The sequence below is a fragment of the Piliocolobus tephrosceles genome, chromosome 14 (genome assembly GCF_002776525.5).
Source record: "Piliocolobus tephrosceles isolate RC106 chromosome 14, ASM277652v3, whole genome shotgun sequence".
In the NCBI taxonomy this organism is placed as follows: domain Eukaryota; kingdom Metazoa; phylum Chordata; class Mammalia; order Primates; family Cercopithecidae; genus Piliocolobus; species Piliocolobus tephrosceles.
This window is the reverse complement of record NC_045447.1, coordinates 22,827,144-22,845,094: the sequence shown is the minus strand read 5'-3', so window position 1 is coordinate 22,845,094 and position 17,951 is coordinate 22,827,144. Positions and strand designations below refer to the sequence as shown.

The following is a 17,951-nucleotide window of genomic DNA, read 5'->3' as shown; positions in this document are numbered from 1 at the left end:
GGGTTGTGTAGGAAGAAAAGAGACACTGAGACACCACTCTTGAGAGGCGGCTCAGGGGAAAGTATCTAAATCAGGAGGGACACTTCGATGTAGCCAACATTTTCCAAACTTTTTGTTTGTACTGTTGTTTGGTTTTTGGCAAAGGTGGAAGTGTGTAAGGGGGAGGGGTGTGGAGGAGGAATTATGGTCACATATTTTTGGGTACGCTTCCTGCACTATCTATCTCACTCTTATTTTGCATATTTGAGGCTCCGAAAATTCTTGCGATTAAAAAAATATATGTATTTAACCTTGTTTAACAGACCATATCCCAAACCCATTTGATTCAGCAACATTTTTCTTTAAATATTCATTTCTTTCTTATAAATTTAGCCTTCTGTAGACCATGATCTGGAAGACACTGATCTGTTTCACAACCTCACTGAACAGGTAGGGACCCCAAGCTACAGAGCAACCAGCAGAGTATAGTGAGGAGTGGTCAGATATTCAGACAATGTAGGTTCCCACACCCAGGTGTCCAGCTGAGGGAGAGAATGGGGGCTGCAATCCTTCCCATGATTTGTTGTCTAAACTATGCAGGGAACTGTGTCCACCTGAAGGAAGAGGCGACTTTACTTATGATACAAAATTGCTGCTATACACAAGTGACATGTACACAGGTTAGAGCAGAGAGGTTTGTTGGCAGGCTTTTCTATTCCCTGTATTAGATATATGACCTTGGGCAAGTCATTTCCCTTCCTTGAGCTCTGGGCTTGCTCATCCTGTTTTGAAACTATGCAATTTGAGAGAGAGGCACTCAGTAGCTGCCCATCGGTGGTGGTTCTCTCTTGAAGGATACTTTTAAGTGATACAGAGATAATAAAGATTTGGTCCCAACTGCCAGAAGCTCATTACCTGACAGAAAAGATAGATGCTCACACAGTGAATATAACCCAAAGCAGAGTGATAAGTACTAGAATTAAAAGTAGGGGGCACAGAGGAAGGAGGACTCATTTTCAGATAGAGGTGATGATGATGATTTGAGTGTTGCTAATAGTTTTTGTTTTGCTAACAATAATGCAATAAAAGGAGCCTATTCTAATCAGTGATGCCTTCTCTGTGCCAGTCACCATGCTAGGCACTTAACCTGTGTTGCCTCTAATCCTCATGACATCCCTGACAGGTGGTCATCATCATCCCTACTTTATAGACAAGGGTGGTCGTAAGAGGATACATGGAGTGCATCACATGTAAGCTGGACTTTGCAGGGTTCATAAGATTTAAAAGGGCCAAGAATCAGGAGTAAAGATTGCAAGGCAGAGAAGGGAAACTAATGGACATGCCTAGGAGTTGGGCATAATTGGGAAAAACTAGAGGTTCTCAGAATAAGATAACCAAGAGAACTTGAGTGATTGAGGTTGTAGGAGGAAGAAGGTTGGGTAATGAGGAAGAGACACTGAAAGCTGAAACTGGGAGAGCCACCCAGAGGCAGATTGTCAGTTTAGGTTCTTTCCCAGCAGGAGAAAATAGGAGACCAGGATATGGAGGGCTCGCATTTTCTAGTTATGTGCTGGGACTGTGCTGAGCTGTCTTATTTGATCCTGTTGGGATCCACATGAGCTAATTGATACTCAGAGACTTAAACCTACTTGTCCACAGATATAGGTCTATCTGTCCAATTCTGAGTAGCAAAGCTTCTACACAGATTAAGCCACACAGATTAAGCTACAGATAAATACACACAGATTAATCTGCAGACTAATACACACACAGAGTTGGACAGACAACTTGCAGACAGATATAGGTCTGTCTGTCCAACTCTGTGTGAGTTGGGGATTTTGATTGATTTTTCTGAGAAGTGAGTAATGTCTGTTTGTTTGGGTTTTGTTTTGAGAGATGGCCTATTGCTCTATTGCCCAAGTGGGAGTACAGTGGTACAATCATAGCTTACTGCAGCCTTGAACTCCTGGGCTCAAGCAATCCTCCTGTCTTGGCCTCCAAAGTAGCTGGGACTACAGGCATGTGCCACCATTCCCAGCTAAACTTTTTAAATTTTTTGTAGAGATGGGATCTCTCTGTGTTGCCCAAGCTGGTCTCAAACTCCTGGCCTCAAGCATTCCCACCGCCTTGGCTGCACAAAGTGCTGGGATTACAAGCATGAGCCTTGACATTTTAAAGTACATTTGACCAATTTACAATGTATACACAGCCTTCCCAACAATTGCAAAATGGAAGTCACGTGTCCATTTTCCTTCTCTCATCTTCACTATCCCTAGACAGTCGTGTTCCTTCTGAAGTTGACCTCCTGTGCTTTCTCTTCTATCCTGTTGACGTGAAAAAAAAAAAAAAAAATCCTTTCAAGGCATAGGGGTAGGAAGGTAAATACCCACATGGACTCCTGTTCCAAAGATTTTCCCCCTGATATATTTGAGAGACACTCAGCCTGGCTCTGTATTAGTGGGAAGACCTCAGGCAGCAAAAGGAAGACTTTCATCCACAGAGCTGTGTTGTTGCTTTTTTTTTTTCCTTTGGGTAGGTTCCCCTTGGAGAGGTGGGGAAGAGAGAGGCCAGTGGGGCCTCGATTGCTGCTGTGGATTCTTCCCCCTTAGGGAAATGGAGGCTTCCCAAAGTATGAAAAAAAAAAAATCACGTACAAGCCAGGGAGAGGCTCCCACATCCCACTTCTCTGCTTTGGGCTAGGATGAATACCACTTCTTGAAAAGATTGGCTTCTGCAATTACCACTGAATAAACAACCAATTAAAATGTCTCCCCTGCCCCTACCCCACCCTTTTTCTCTTGAAGCTTTCTCATCTCAGAGCTATGGGGCAGAGGTGGCTTTCTCTAATAACATTTGTGTTCTCTGCCTGAGAGAACATTTGATGGAAATGAACAAATCAATTAGAAAATAATAAATTATGTGGAAAGGGCTGATCCAAGAAAATCTCAGCTCTTCTGTGTTTTCATTCTCCTCCCATGCATTGTTTCCCCTTTCACTGTGGGCCTGGGTGAGCTTGGAAATGAGGGTGAGGTTGTGGGAAGAGTTGGACACGTCTAGATTTGTACGTGGCCTTGTCGCCAGTTGTGTGATCTCTGAACCCCTGTTCCTTCATCTGTATGATGGGGATAAGTGATAGGAATAACTAAACATGCACTGGGGCTTTTTACATGCCAGGCATTAGTCTAAGCCCTTTACGCTTTCTTTATTAATTACCTTAACCCTCTGAACAGCTATATGGGGTAGGTACTATTACCACACTCTTTCTGTATATAAAGAAACTGAGGTGCAGGAAGTTAAGTACATTGCCCAGGGTGGCCCAGCCATAAAGTGGAAGAGCTGGATTCAAACCCAGGGTTGTAGCTTAAGAATGAGCCATCTCACCCACTCCGTTGCATTGCTTCAACTACCAAACAGGGATGAGACATGTGTACCTAGCACAGGGTCTGGCATACAGCAAATGCTTAGTAAGTGTTGACTATCTCCTTCCTCGTTCTCTTCCCTGATGACAGAGCAGACTGAATAGAATTCCTCACAAGGCTTCCAGCCTAAGAAGTTGAATATGGGCTCCTGGGGAAGAGAAGGGCTCAGCAGCGAGATTTCAGGTCAATATCTGAGTTTGTGTGGCTATTCTTGGAATTAGTCAGCTCAACCTAGATATAGATGTAAGCTCTCCTGGGCCCACCTATATCTCCAACTCATGTTTTTTTGTGAAAAGTTGTACAAATTATGGTCACAGGAATGTTTGGTTTCGTGAGCTTGGGGCTTTCTGTGACATGGGTGGCCATGACACGCTAGGTCTCAGATGTATCCTGTTCACAGCAGGGTAGAGGTGTAGGTTTTCCACCCACAGAAATGCTCTGTGGCGCATCAGGCAGCTGTTACTAATGTCAATGTATTGATAAGGAAACCAAGGCCCCATTAGTCAGGAATTATTGAATTTGAGACTGAGAGTTAAGTATTTTTACTTTTACTTTTCCCAATTTAATTCAATTCCATCAAAATCTACTGAGGGCTCACCAGGTATCAAGCTTTGTGCCAAGAACCGGGCAAACAGAGATGAATAAGGCACCTCCCCTTCCCCCAGGTGGCCACAAGTGTGTATTATATAATTGAAAGAGGAAGCAATTTATTGAAATGGCAAATGAGAGAGAGCGCACTGCTAGTAGGAGGTGGACGAGTATGGAGATGTTAAAAGGGGTGCAGGTGAAAAGAGCTTCAGGGAAGTCTTCCTGGAGGAGGGATACCAGAACAGACTCTGTATTTGTTCATCAGAGAACAAAATGCTGATCAGAGTCCCAGCAGAGGAAACAGCATGAATAAAGGTGCCAATGGGATAATGCACCATATAGGGTGCAGAGATGTTGTCTGTATGCAGTGGGGTGCTCAAGAGAGGTTGTAGAGAGAGATGAGGCTAAAGAGACGCCTGTGTCTTGGAGGCCATGCTAGGAACTTGGACTTTATCTTTCATATATGGGGAGGCCCTTCTATTATTCTAAGAGGGGACGAGTAGGAAACCATCATTAATGTGTGCTACTGGCTGGGCTCTGTGAGAACTCCTGGGGAGAGACAGCATTAAGAAAAAGGGAAACACTGCCAAGTAGCAGCTTGAACTTAGTAAGGTATGAAGAAGGTTCTCTAAGCCTCTGGAGATAATGATACTACCCTACATCTCTATTCATAAGAAGCCTAACAACTTTGGCAAGCCTCTTAAACTCTCGAGGACTTAATTTTATGATCTGTAAAATGGAATCATCTTACAATATTATTGGGGGAATTCAATAAGGTAGTGTTTATAAAGTGCTTAGCAAAGTGCCTGGCACACAAAGTAGCTCTAAATTATTTGGAGTGTGCCTGTTATCTAAATAGTATCTTTCTGGGGGCATGATAACAGTCAAGGTTCTTTTTCTGTTTCAGAGCCTACTTGGATGTTAATGAGCTGAAGAACATTCTTAGATTGGATGGATCAACACATCTCAATATTTTCTTTGCAAACTCCTCAGAGGAGGAGTTGGCAGGAGTAGCAACTTGGCCATGGGACAAGGAGGCCCTAATGCACTTAGGTGAGTCTTAGAAACTCCTTCAGGAGGCAACTGGAGTAGCACAGTAATACATTTAGTGCGATGATGATCATTATTATGATCATGATGGTGGTGCTGGTAGTCGTGAGGGTGAAAAACTCATTTATTTATCACTTTTTAATTTACAAAACTCTTTAGCATCCTTTATCTCATTTTGACCACCAAGCAATTTTCTGAAGGAAATAGCACCATATTATTAACCATGTTTTATCAATGAGTAAATGAGACCCAAAGAGGAAATGGGGCTCATCCAACATCACACACAAGACAGTGACAGTCACAATTGGAATCTAAGTTTCCAACACTGTCCATTGTTTGCTTTCTCCTTATACCCTCTGCCTCCTAGTTCCTGGAAATATCTTCTCAGTCTGGTAACCACACTGTACTGGCACAGCCAGTCATGGGTTGGCTTGAAAGACACCAAAGAGGCAAGAAAAAGTGAGTTCGCAAGAACTCCATGTTCCTCCGTGTTCCACCCACCAACACCAACAGGAACTCTTCTTACATTCAAATTATACATATCCATAAACAAGACATAAGTTTGTACAAACCAGTCACCAAAAGTTAGACATGACAACAGTTTCTGAACCAGGCCCTGTAAGCAAACATTGTAGTTCTTTAATTTTATTTTTTCCATGCTCTCTTCCAGGACACATCTATATGTAAACATACATTTTTTTAACTGTACATCTTAAAAATCATAGCATAGATGAAATTCTGTGTTCTTTTTTCACTTAATATTATACTGTCTACTTTTTTTCCCATGTCGCAGAAGTCTTATCCTTAGCTTCCCACCCATTTTTTTTTCACTTAAAATCACAAAAGAAAAGCACCCTTCTGGGTTATTTCCCCCTCTCTAAAGACAAGATTTTTAATAGCCACATAATATTCCCTTGAACAAGGGCACCGCCATTTATTTAATCATTTTCCCTTTGGTAGAATGTCCCCATTATTTACAAGAATGAATCATGATGACTCAGTGAACATCTTTATCTGAGAATGTTCAGGCTCAGCAGTGACAGTGCTGACTGTATCCTCAGGCCTGCCTGGTCTCCTGGTGAAACAGTCCAGTAGCTGCTCCATTGCTATTCTGTCTTGGAAATTAGAAATTCAAATAATGGAAGTTTTACTGAATGAAACCATAGACTTAGTTTCCTCCAGACGACTCTCATGTCTCAATTGTTTTTTAGAGAATGAAACCAATTTGTGTGCGTGTGTGTGTGTGCGCGCGCGCCTGTGTGTGTGGTTGTATAAATAAAGATAGATACAAAGATAAATATCTACTTGTTCTCAGCTGGGAGGATTTTATACCCCAGGAGACATTTGGCAATATCTAGAGACATTTTTGCTTCTTACAAATGGGGGAATGCTACTGGCATCTAGTGGGTTGAAGCCAGTGATGCTGCTAAATGTCCACAATGTCCACTACAAAGAATTATGCAGACTAAAAAGTCAATAGTGCTGAGATTGAGAAATCCTGAGATAGCTGATGTATGTGTATCTATATAGGCAGATGTAGATAGGCAGATAGACAGACAGATACAGACAAGCGGGGTTGGGCAGAAGAGAGCGTGCAGCTTAGGCAAACTTGAAGGTGATCAGCTTATATCACATACCTAGTATGATGTATAGACGTAATGCTCGACTAGAGCCAAAATTCCTGTTTGTTTTCAGCTGTGACTTTACTTAGCAGTATGGCCTTAGGCAGTTATCCTTCCTTCTTCAGGTCTCAGTGTCCTTCAGTATTGAATAAGCAGGTCCTAGGAGGCTAGAAGACCCTAAGGATCCTTCTCAATTCTGAAATTCTGTCCTATTAGAAAAGCAACTGAAAGGGCCATGATCAGAATCTGAGACGGATTGAGTAGCAGGCTTCTACAGTTAGAAAAAACTACTCCTGATAATTCCATAAATTTCAGAGACTGGCTCAGGGCCAGGAATAAGGGAGGCTATAAATCCATAGCATGTTATAGTATTTCAGGATGATGTCAGGCTCAAGCTATTTCACCTTTTAAGAGAAGCAATGAAACCGGACTGGGGCCCAAGTGCTGTCACTCTGTGAAAAGGGGTGAGTTGGGAGGGGATGAGGTAAAGCAAACAGGGTTAGCCTAGACATTAAGTCTGCAATCCAGTCATCATCCCTGGAACGGTCCTTTCCCCTCATTACCTCAATAATGAAGCTTCATGGAGAGACAGAGGATCATTGGCATTATTGTAGCTGCTTATTTTAGAGCTCACCAGAGATGCAAAGTTCATTTTCCACAGTCACAAGTCCAGTGTGAAGCAGAAGAAGGATTGCAACCCATGTCAGCTAACTGCAGCTGGACTCCAGGCTGCCCTCTCCCCATCCCGAGAGATGCTGCTCATGAGTAATTCCTCTGCAGTAGCCCCAATCAAACCCAATTTATTACAACCATATTTTTCCTCTCTTTTTCTGCTGTTACACCATGATCCCTGGAAAAAGCCTTGGGTGGGAAGCGGATTATGTTTCATGTTGTGATTGACAGAAAATAATTGAGAAAGATTTCCTGTCTCAATTTTTCTTCCTCCCTGCCTCTGCCTGCCCCCTTCTCATACCCAAGTGCATGTGCACACCCACACACTCACATGCCCTCTCACACGTCTTTATCTTTGTGTTAGAAAGCTCTAAGCAATTCAAAATTGCTCAGAAATTCAGTCTCAGAAATCAAGTCCACCAGTGACCCTAACATGGAGACAGAGTCCTTCTTCAAAATCAGAGACCTCTGCATAGACTCTATGAGTCCCTTGACTGAGCAAGCACACCATTCCAGAGGTTCAGTCTAAGATGAAACTCCCCATGCCCATGTGGGGCTTGCCAGCTCAAATCAACAAGACCCTACCTCCTCACCATTTTTATAAGATGCTGCTCTCCACCTAAAGCGCCTACTTTCAAGGTTCACAGACCTGAGTTTTAACCTTCCCCTAAACATTGTTAAGTTTTAAAGTTTAATTATCTCTCTGCCAGCCTGTATGCATCTTTCCAATGCCTAAGATGAACACAGCACAAATACTACCCATAAATTCTGCTGAGATCTGTTCTGTCTATCTGCCCAAGCCAAGCAATTTTCAATTTTCTGAGGCATGTGGTATAGACCATTGCTTCTCAAACTAGAATATACAGACAAGTTATTCAAGGCTCTTTTTAAAGCACAGATTGTGCTTCTGTAGGTCTGGGGTGAGGCCTGAGATTCTGCATTTCTACTAAGCTCTCAGGTGATGATCATGCTGCTTGTCCTCAGGTGATGTACTTGATGTATGGAGGTGCTATTCTAGCTGCTCACACTAGATTAGTTAAACCTCACAAACTTCTTTAGATGAGTTAACATTCAGCAAATATTCAACACACATTTAATGAGATACCCTGCTCCAGGCCCTGTGATAGTCATTAACTATAGAATATTGATTAAGAGTCCTGCTCAAGTGACATTAGCTAGTATGAAAACTGTTATAACAGTGTATACAACATGGTGCTGACTTTCATGAGTGTTCATGCTCTTACAGCATCAGAGGTGAAGATATGAGGTTCAGAGATGCTAGTTAATCCACTTGATGTCACAGAGTTAGTGAAGGCAAAATGAGAACCAGAACCAAGATCTCTGACCCTGAGGGCTTTGTCTAGACAAGAATATGTAGAATATTTGGAAATAAGAGTAGGCCTTACTTTGTAAGGGAGAGGTTGCAGCAGAAAGGTTTACTGGCCCAGAAATCAGAGTTTCTGAATTGCTCTCCATTGAAATAGCTTGAAATCACCTTGGGTAAGTCCCTTCACTTCTTTAGGCATTGGCGTTTTCATACGAAAAATGAAGGAATTGTACAAAATGACTTTTGAGATTCCTTCCCACTCTGATAAGTCATGATTCATGTCACAGGTTGTAACAGCTCTCAGGGCAATGGAGTCCTAGGGTGGAGAAGCTTGTGTTTATTTTGGGCAGCATCTCTTTATCCTTGGTGGACTTGAGGGTTCTTGTACCAAGAAGCAGAGTACCTAGTTTGCCTGATTCTCTGGATTTCCCCTTACAGGTGGCATTGTCTTGAACCCATCTTTCTATGGCATGCCTGGGCACACCCACACCATGATCCATGAGATCGGTCACAGCCTGGGCCTCTATCACGTCTTCCGAGGCATCTCAGAAATCCAGTCCTGCAGTGACCCCTGCATGGAGACAGAGCCCTCCTTCGAGACTGGAGACCTCTGCAATGATACCAACCCAGCCCCTAAACACAAGTCCTGCGGTGACCCAGGGCCAGGAAATGACACCTGTGGCTTTCATAGCTTCTTCAGCACTCCTTACAACAACTTCATGAGCTATGCAGGTAGGGCCCTACACTCTGTAGGGTGAACAGGACTGGATGTCAGATGTGGGATCCAATCCTGGCTCGGGGGAGCCTTGAACAAGCTACTTACCTTTTCTAAGGATGGAAGGCCTAGCTCTGCCACTCATCCACCTAATGTCTTTGGGTCATTCTCTTTCCGGGTTTCACTTTTCTCAAGACAATGGAATTGTTGGACTTGCATCTCCATGATCCTTCCTAAATGTGCAGCACATTTTTCTAAGCTCATGGTTGTTGAACTTTTTTTATTTAACCCATGTGTCCCTTAGATAAGCATAAAACTCTCACATTCTCTGTTATTATGTTTTACAAGAACAATAAGATTGCTTTGTATTTTGCAAAGAGAAAATCATGACATGAGATCGGGTATGATTTTTTTTTTTCCTAACTGCGTATATCTCATCATAGTCCATTTGTGTACCACTAGTAGCAGTGTTAGGAGCATTAGGGGATACCCTACACTTCCCTTTAGCACAAGATACATCAAGGCCTTTGAACCCTTTTAGCACCTTTGGCAAATTAGAACAAGACACTCCTTCCTCAGGGCTGTCATAGCCCTAACCACTGCACCTTCAGCTAAGAGTTTTTGTGTTTGTCACAAGGCACACAACTGCACATGGCAGGCCAGCATCAAATTCTGTTATCATACTCAACTTGGTGTCTCTTTCCCCGCTAGAACAAGCAAATTTTATCAATGCAAAGATTGCATCTAATACATCATTCTATTCTCAGAAGTTAGCACAGGTGCCAGTGCTTAATAAATGTTTGTTAGGAAAGGAAGAAGTAAAGAAAGGGAGGAGAGAGGGAGAGTTGGAGGGAAGGAGGAAAATGAATAAATTCTCTTATAATGGGTATATAAAATTTATTATTTTCAAAAGCAATATTTCTACTCATGTAACAAAATATTGTCCAGAAAGGCCTTTAATATGCTCTCTCTCATTTAATTCTCACAACAAATGTGTAGAGTTAGAACTATCCCCACTCTGCAGATGGCAGCATTGAAGCTCACTGAAGTCATTTGCACCAAGTCACATATCTGCCTCCAAGTATTTTTCTCTTTTACTCTTGTATTTCTTCTAAAGACAGCTAGCTGATGGTTGAGTGGGGAAACTGAGCAACTTGGGTAGCTTTTACACTCTATTCCACGGAGATGCTTCAGGGCACTGCCCTGGTGGCTACATGAGTAGGGCTTTAGGCTCTCTTTCCTGCTGGAGCCAGGGAAAGCACACCCTCTTTCTGACTATTTTACATTTCTGTTGAGGTTTTGCCTCATTGCATTTGAAGAGAGGAATTTGCTGCTGGAATGCAAAGGGTTCGGTGATCCCCAGTGGTTCTTTCTGCTTGTCCATTTGGGCTGATGACCCCTGGGGGCCTCTCCAGTATAAGGTTCATACAGTCCAAATCTAAATTAAAGTGTCAATAACCCACCTCTGGTACAATTAAGAGTCTTAGATTTGAGTGCTCAAAAAAGACCAGGGTGCTGGGTATTTCCTGAAAAGCAGATTCCCACTGGGCTCCCATTCCCAGCCAAGCTGACACCCCACATCCGGTGCCCCATCCCCTCATACAACACTGCTTACGTTCCATTTCTGTAGCACCTTTTCTTGGCCAGCTCAACGCACATGCAAAATAAACAATAACATAAGTTTGGAAGTTTGCCGGCCTCTTAGGGGCTAGGAGCTGCCACTAGCTACCAGACCCCCATAAACTAAATCTTTCTTTGTTCCCCTTTGTACAGATCTAAAGGGTGATTGATTTACTGTTTTTTTTAAAGGAACCCCTCAGCTCAGTGACCCATTAACAGCAGAACTAATTCACTGAGCTACGATAACAAACTTACACCCACAAAAGCGTATTCAAGGCGACCACGAGCTTTGAAATGTTTGTTTTCCTTAGGATTTCTGATAGATGAGGTGACAAAAGCAGCTGGATGAAATTCAAAATGCAGAACAAGACTGGGTTCTCAGGGCTGTGGAAAGCCACCATGAGAGCTCTCTCCATCAAGACAATTGGGTGAAGACATTGCTGGGTCAACTTCTTGTTGCTTTATCTTCCTGGGTGCTTCTTCCTCAGGCCTGATCACTGGTAGGGAAAAGGTTTGTGGCCCGGCACTGCCAACAGAATTTTCTGTGAAGATAGACATAGTTTGTATCTGTTCTGGCCAGTATGGTAGCCAATACCTGTACTACCCATGTGGTAATTGAATGATTGAAATACAACTAGTGTGACTAATGACCTGAATTATCAATCTTATTTTAACTAATTTAAATCAGAATAGCCACGCGTGGCTGGTGGCTACCATATTGCTTAGCTCAGGCCTGCAGTAATTCTTGAGTACGTGTAATATGCCAGACACTGTATGAAACTTTTCATAGGCTTTTCTCATTGAATCCCCAAAGTAGCCCAAGGAGGTGCACAAGTTTTACAGATGCAGAAAATGTGGTTCAGATAGCATAAGTATCTTGCCCAGCATCACAAAGATAAAACAAGGCAAAGGTGAAACCTAAACCCAAGTGTTTCTTACTGCAGAACCTGTGTTATTAACTAATAGGTATCTGCCTCATTTTCTGGTTCTGGGGAAGGTTGAGAGGGCCCCAAATGCTCAGATCAAGCAGGCACCAGGCAGGTAATGGGGGGAAGCCTAATTCAGTAGGCAGGCTGGACAGAGCTCCAGAGGAGTATAGTTACGTAGAATTCTTGGGTAACTCTTGGAAACCTCAGCAGATAAAAGAGCAGCAGACTCAGTTCCACTTTCTGGAGATAATAGGCTATAAGAGTTCCTGGAGGAGGACACTCTGGTCCTCAAAAGTGCAAGAAGCCAGGCTTTCTCTAGCCTACAGGAGCAAGTGTCTTGTCCCCATCTTTCTGTGTGTCATGGCTTCTTAATATGCACACATAGATTGACCCAGCAATTCCACTTCTAAGGAATATATCCAAAACAAATAAATCAATTGGTATGCTTGAAGATTTAACCGTAAGAATGTTCTTAATGATATTTGTTTCCTAAATATTTATTAGGCCTTTACTTTATGCCAGGTATAGAAAAAAAAAATGTGTGAATAATTAGAAACTGCTTACAAGCCCAAAGATAATGGATTGCTGAAGTGAACTGCAAGGTATTCATGTGATAGAACATTATAGGGCCACTAAAGATGACAGAGAAGACAGCTGAAGGACATGAACAGAAGTGGAGTAACATGGTGGTTCAGAGCATGAAATTTGGAGTGAGGAGACCAAAGTTGAATGTTCCATGCCCAGCTTTGATCTTCAGCAGTTTACTTGTCCTCTCTGAGCCTCAGTTATTTCGTTAATACCATTGATGATAAGGATGCTTGCCTTGCCTGATTGTAGGTGTAACGGTACAAGTGAAGCCCTTAGGACTGTTGTTGTTCTAAATGCCGATCAATGATAGACTGGGTAAAGAAAATGTGGTACATATATACCATGGAATACTATGCAGCCATAAAAAGGAATGAGATTATATCTTTTTCAGGGACACGGATGGAGCTGGAAGCCATTGTCCTTAGCAAACTAACACAAGAACAGAAAACCAAACACCACATGTTCTCACTTATAAGTGGGGGCTCAATGATGAGAATACATGGACACAGAGAGGGAAACAACACACACTGGGGTCTATTGAAGTGTGGAGGAGGGAGAGGATCAGGAAAAATTACTAATGGGTACTGGCCTTAATACTTGGGTGATGAAGTAATCTATAAAACAAACTCCCATGATACAAGTTTACCTATGTAAGAAATCTGCACATGTACTCCTGAACTTAAAATGCAAGTTAAAAAAAAAAAAAAAGAACTGTCCTTGGTATCATAATTAGTGCTCAATAAATAATGATTAGTAGGATTATTAATTGACTACTTAATGTGAAAAGGGTCAGAAAGCCATATATATTGTGTAAGACCTGTACATATGTATGTGATATGAATTACAGAAATTTACTCTAGATATTTACATCCATATACAAACAGATAACATATACACACGTATACCCATATACCTTAGACATCAATTTTATTATATATAGGTAATGAGTTCAGGGTAATATTTATTTTTTGTAACATTTTTGACATATTCCAAATATTCTACAGTGAATTTTTTAGTATAAATTTATTATCTACATTTATTATTATGACTTATTACTATCATTATTTTTAAAAACATCAAAAAGACAGGGAGTTTTACACAAGGCAACTTAGTTATCCATTCACTAGACATTAGTTAGCTTGTTAAATGCTCTCATCAGCTTTATGAGACAGGTAACATCTTATTCCTCATTTTATGGTGGGTGAAAATGTGGTTGACAGGGGGTCAGCATTGTGCCCAAGGTCCTAAGTGGAGTGAAGGCATGGTGTTCATGTCCTGAACCTCCATGCAGTGGGGCCTTTCAGCCACAGATGAACATTTATTCTTGAGAGCAAGCTTCAGTTAGCAAACCCAGGGCACTGTATCAACAGCGTGGGGACTAGCATAGGCTTCCCAGTGCTGAAGTCCCAAAGTTCTTTCTGCTTTGGGACAAGATGCAGACAGAAGAACAAGATGAGCTGGCCAGTCCTGGAGACCAGAAGAAGTGGCCACAGATTTCAAGAGGGGACGCATTGCGGGGACGGAAGCCAAGTGTGGCCGACTCTAGACATTAGCTAATTGAGACAGAGTTTTTGTGATAAATGAAAACCCTTTGGTACCTCTCCCAAGATTTTGATAGTTGCTAAGTCTCCAAGTAATGTACCTTGGGATAGATTTTGACTTCAGCTTTTCTTTTTTTTTTCTTTTGAGGCGGAATCTTTCTGTGTCACCCAGGCTGGAGTGCAGTGGCATGATCTCAACTCACTGCAACCTCCGCCTCCCAGGTTCAAGTGATTCTCCTGCCTCAGCCTCCTGAGTAGCTGGGATTACAGGCATGCACCACTACGCCTGGCTAATTTTTGTGTTTTTAGTGGAGACGGGGTTTCACCATGTTGGTCAGGCTGGTCTCGAACTCCTGACCTCGTGATCTGCCTGCCTTGGCCTCCCAAAGTGCAAGGATTACAGAAGAGAGCCACTGTGCCCAGCCTCAATTTCAGCTTTAAAGTTCAAACACATTCCTCTCTTCCTACTAGGTTCCATCACCTATCCATTTTTTCAAACTTTTTTTTATCGACAAATGTGAAAATGGTTCCTTTTTAAGTTATAAAAGAAAAATTTACTTTTTTGTTGTGGGGGAAGCAAGTAAAGTAGATATTTATACAGGAAAAAAACCTACTGTTTTTCAGCATCGTTCATCTTGATAAATGCTTTTTGTGCTCTTGCTCTTTGAATTCTCACAACTTCATGGTTTGGAGTTTATTTAAATGCCCCCAGTTTATGCACGAGGGAACTGAGTCTTAAAGTTATCTCATTTTTTGGTCATGCCTGATTAGTATTCTGTTCTATGTCTGTGCCTTAAAGTACACAGCCGTTTCCCTGTAAATGAACAGATGTGCTATTTGTAATATTTTCACCATTATAAATTATGCCTCAAGAAACATCTTTGTATGTCTATTTTACCCATGTTTATCCCAGAGTATCTATCTTTTGAATCCATAAATTCCTTATTGTTAGATCAAAGAGAATGCATATTTTATATCCTGAATTTTTTTCCTGCTTCCAGTTTTGTAACACTCACACAGACATGAGCACACACAAGCATACACACACACACCACATACACACTATTTCCAATTCCCGTTTACTAGCATTTATCATGGGACAGGCATTGCTCTTAGTACCCCACATCCCTACACCTTGGCTGTGTTTTGAAATGAGCAATCATGTTATCATCACTGTCTTCACTTCACAGATAGGGTAACTGAGGCACTGGGGGCAGAAAATCACTTGTCCATTTGACTCCAGATTCTATGTGCACTAATCTAGTTGCATGGCCATACTTCTTCCCTTAGCCATCATGCCCTTTTCCTGCATCTAACCTATTCGGTGGCTTTTCCAAAGCTTTCGAGATGAAGTCAAAAGTTCATGTGAATGAAGAAAAAAGTGTCCCATTATCTGGCCCTTTTTGGACTGAAGACTCTTTCCTTGCAATAGGGAGCCATAGAATGTTTGGTATTCAGGAGTTACATGGTGGGATCTGGGTTTGAGAGAGATTTACTCGATTATTCACTATACTGTATTTCTTAAGAGACATTGGGCTCTTCTGCTTCTCCTAATGTGTTAAAGACTTCCCTGGGGTGCTAGAAAGGAGATTGGAAAAAATTACTAAGGGGATTTAAGGCAGCTTCTGTACAGAACCTCCTTTACACCTCTGCCCCTTCCCTAAGCTGGATTCTCAAAGCCATGTCTAACTGTCCAGCACCTGCCCAAACGTATTTAATGTTTGTGTGATAAGAAGAAACCAGTATATGCTGCAGGATTCCCAGTAGCAGATTTATTTTAAGATTGCAAGAGCCTTGTGCTCCTCTATCTGGGGCCTAGCTGTGGGCTCCCTGACCAGGTGAACACCTCTGGGAAGTGGTGTTTTTGGAAATTAAGCCAAAACAGTGCCTTGTCCTGCCCCTGGGGCAGTTGAATGAAACTGTTGGAGGGAGAAATGGGAAGCAAGCGTTCTCCCTTAGGGTCAGGTCTTAGGTCACACCCTGGAAAAGAGATTAGGATCAAAGGTCATTAGATCCAAAGACACCTGAGAGATTGTGTTCCAAGCTCCCTTAGCCTCAGACTCAACTCCCACTCATCAACCACCTGCAGGATTTTATATCCATACAATGTCTCATTTATGCTTGAAAAGAAGTTCTCATATTGATCAGAAGCACGGCCTTGAAATCAGGACTGCCTGGATTCAAATCCCAGATGTATCCCTAGCTTTGTGATTTTAAAATAGTTGTTTACCCTCTGTCAGCTTTAATATCCTCTTCTGTACAATAAGGAAAATAGTAATGCATACTCCAAAACTCGAGAGAAAGGAAGAGGTTTACCATGTCTAAAGCACAGTGGACCAATGGCAGCACTGAGTGGGAGATGTTACTACTCATATTTTCAGCATGCACACTACCCTGGCTTGTTCCCAGGTCTGCCTGACTCCCTGGCCTGTGCTCTCTGCCTAGGGCACCATGCCTCTGTAGTCATGCAGCACTTTCTCCTGCAGCCCCTCTCCTTTCTTTTCCAATCTTAGCCATGCAATCTGATCAACCTCAACTATCTCCTTTAGAAGACTTCCTGGTCACCTGCCTGTCCCTGCCCCCACCCATGCTGTCTTCCTCCCTTATCAGTGATCGACACCATGGACTTTAGCACCCTTGTAACAACCTTGACTCATACATTGGGCTGGTCTTGACCCCATAGCTAGACTGGTACCTCTTCATGGGCAGGAACTTTTAAAGTTTCATCTTTCCATGCCCTTGGGCACAGAGCAGAAATGTAGTAGACACTCAGAAGATTTGTTTGAAGGACGATATCACCACATCAGTTAACAGTGAAATTAATAAATGAGTAGATGAAAGAATGTGAAGGAATGAGTTGGAACCAGAGTGCATCAATGAATGAATGAGTGAGTGAGTGGATAAACAAGTGAATGAATGAATGAATGAGACATATTGAGTGGGGGTTGAGGAAGGGAGGGAGTAATGGCATTGTTGACTTAGTACCCAGTGGATCTGGGGACCATGGGAAATAGCTCGTCTTGCCTGTGTCCTTTGCCATGACCTCCGGGCTGCTCTCTTCCCAGTCTCAGCCATAGTTTTTCAGCTCCATCCACTCTTCCCTCCCTCCTGTTTCCTCTCACCTGTCTCCAGAAGTGATGACTACACTAATTTGTTCACAGGTCATTAACTCTTGAGCACTGGAAGAGGCCAGCCCTGAGTTGGCAAGGAACGACTTGGGTGCTGGCTCTCGGGCCGCCAGGAGCCGTCATAACTCTCTCGTATGCCTGCCTGCCCTTGCAGCATGATGCTTATCTCTCCCTCTGCCTGCTTGCAGATGACGACTGTACGGACTCCTTCACGCCCAATCAAGTAGCCAGAATGCACTGTTACCTGGACCTGGTCTACCAGAGCTGGCAGCCCTCCAGGAAACCGGCGCCTGTTGCCCTCGCCCCCCAAGTTGTGGGCCACACAACGGACTCTGTGACACTGGAGTGGTTCCCACCTATAGATGGCCACTTCTTTGAAAGGTGAGTGTGCCCTGTGTAATGTTGATCCCTTTCTCTCTCTCCTGCCAAGAAGAGGGAAACTTGGAAGGGAAGCTGACTTGGAGAGGGATTTTTACTGCATTTCTTGTTCTTGTTCAGAAGGTATCTCCACCACCTAGCATGCTGTAAATTTGGGATCAGGGAATAAATAAATGGTTGTTAATAGAAATGAATAAATAATAATAAATATTTTTAAGTGAATGGGCACTTAGATTCACTTTGTTATTAGAAACTTGGAACCCTCTTTTGCTACAGACCTCCTCTGGGATGGAGGTACTAGTTTTGTCTCCATGAGCTCAGGAGTTGTGATTGCCTGGGCAAAAAAGTTTATATTATATTATATTATATTATATTATATTATATTATATTATATT

At 42.5% G+C, this 17,951-nt stretch overlaps 1 protein-coding gene across 1 annotated transcript in view; it reads left to right on the top strand.

Moving 5' to 3' along the window:
• The window catches only part of PAPPA (pappalysin 1), a 247,490-nt gene that overhangs the window by 47,935 nt on the left and 181,604 nt on the right, over positions 1 to 17,951 (top strand). The window contains exons 3-4 of the mRNA XM_023223653.2: positions 4,894 to 5,039; positions 17,367 to 17,559. Coding sequence (XP_023079421.1) covers positions 4,894 to 5,039; positions 17,367 to 17,559 — 339 coding nt within the window. The remainder of the gene's footprint in view (positions 1 to 4,893; positions 5,040 to 17,366; positions 17,560 to 17,951) is intronic.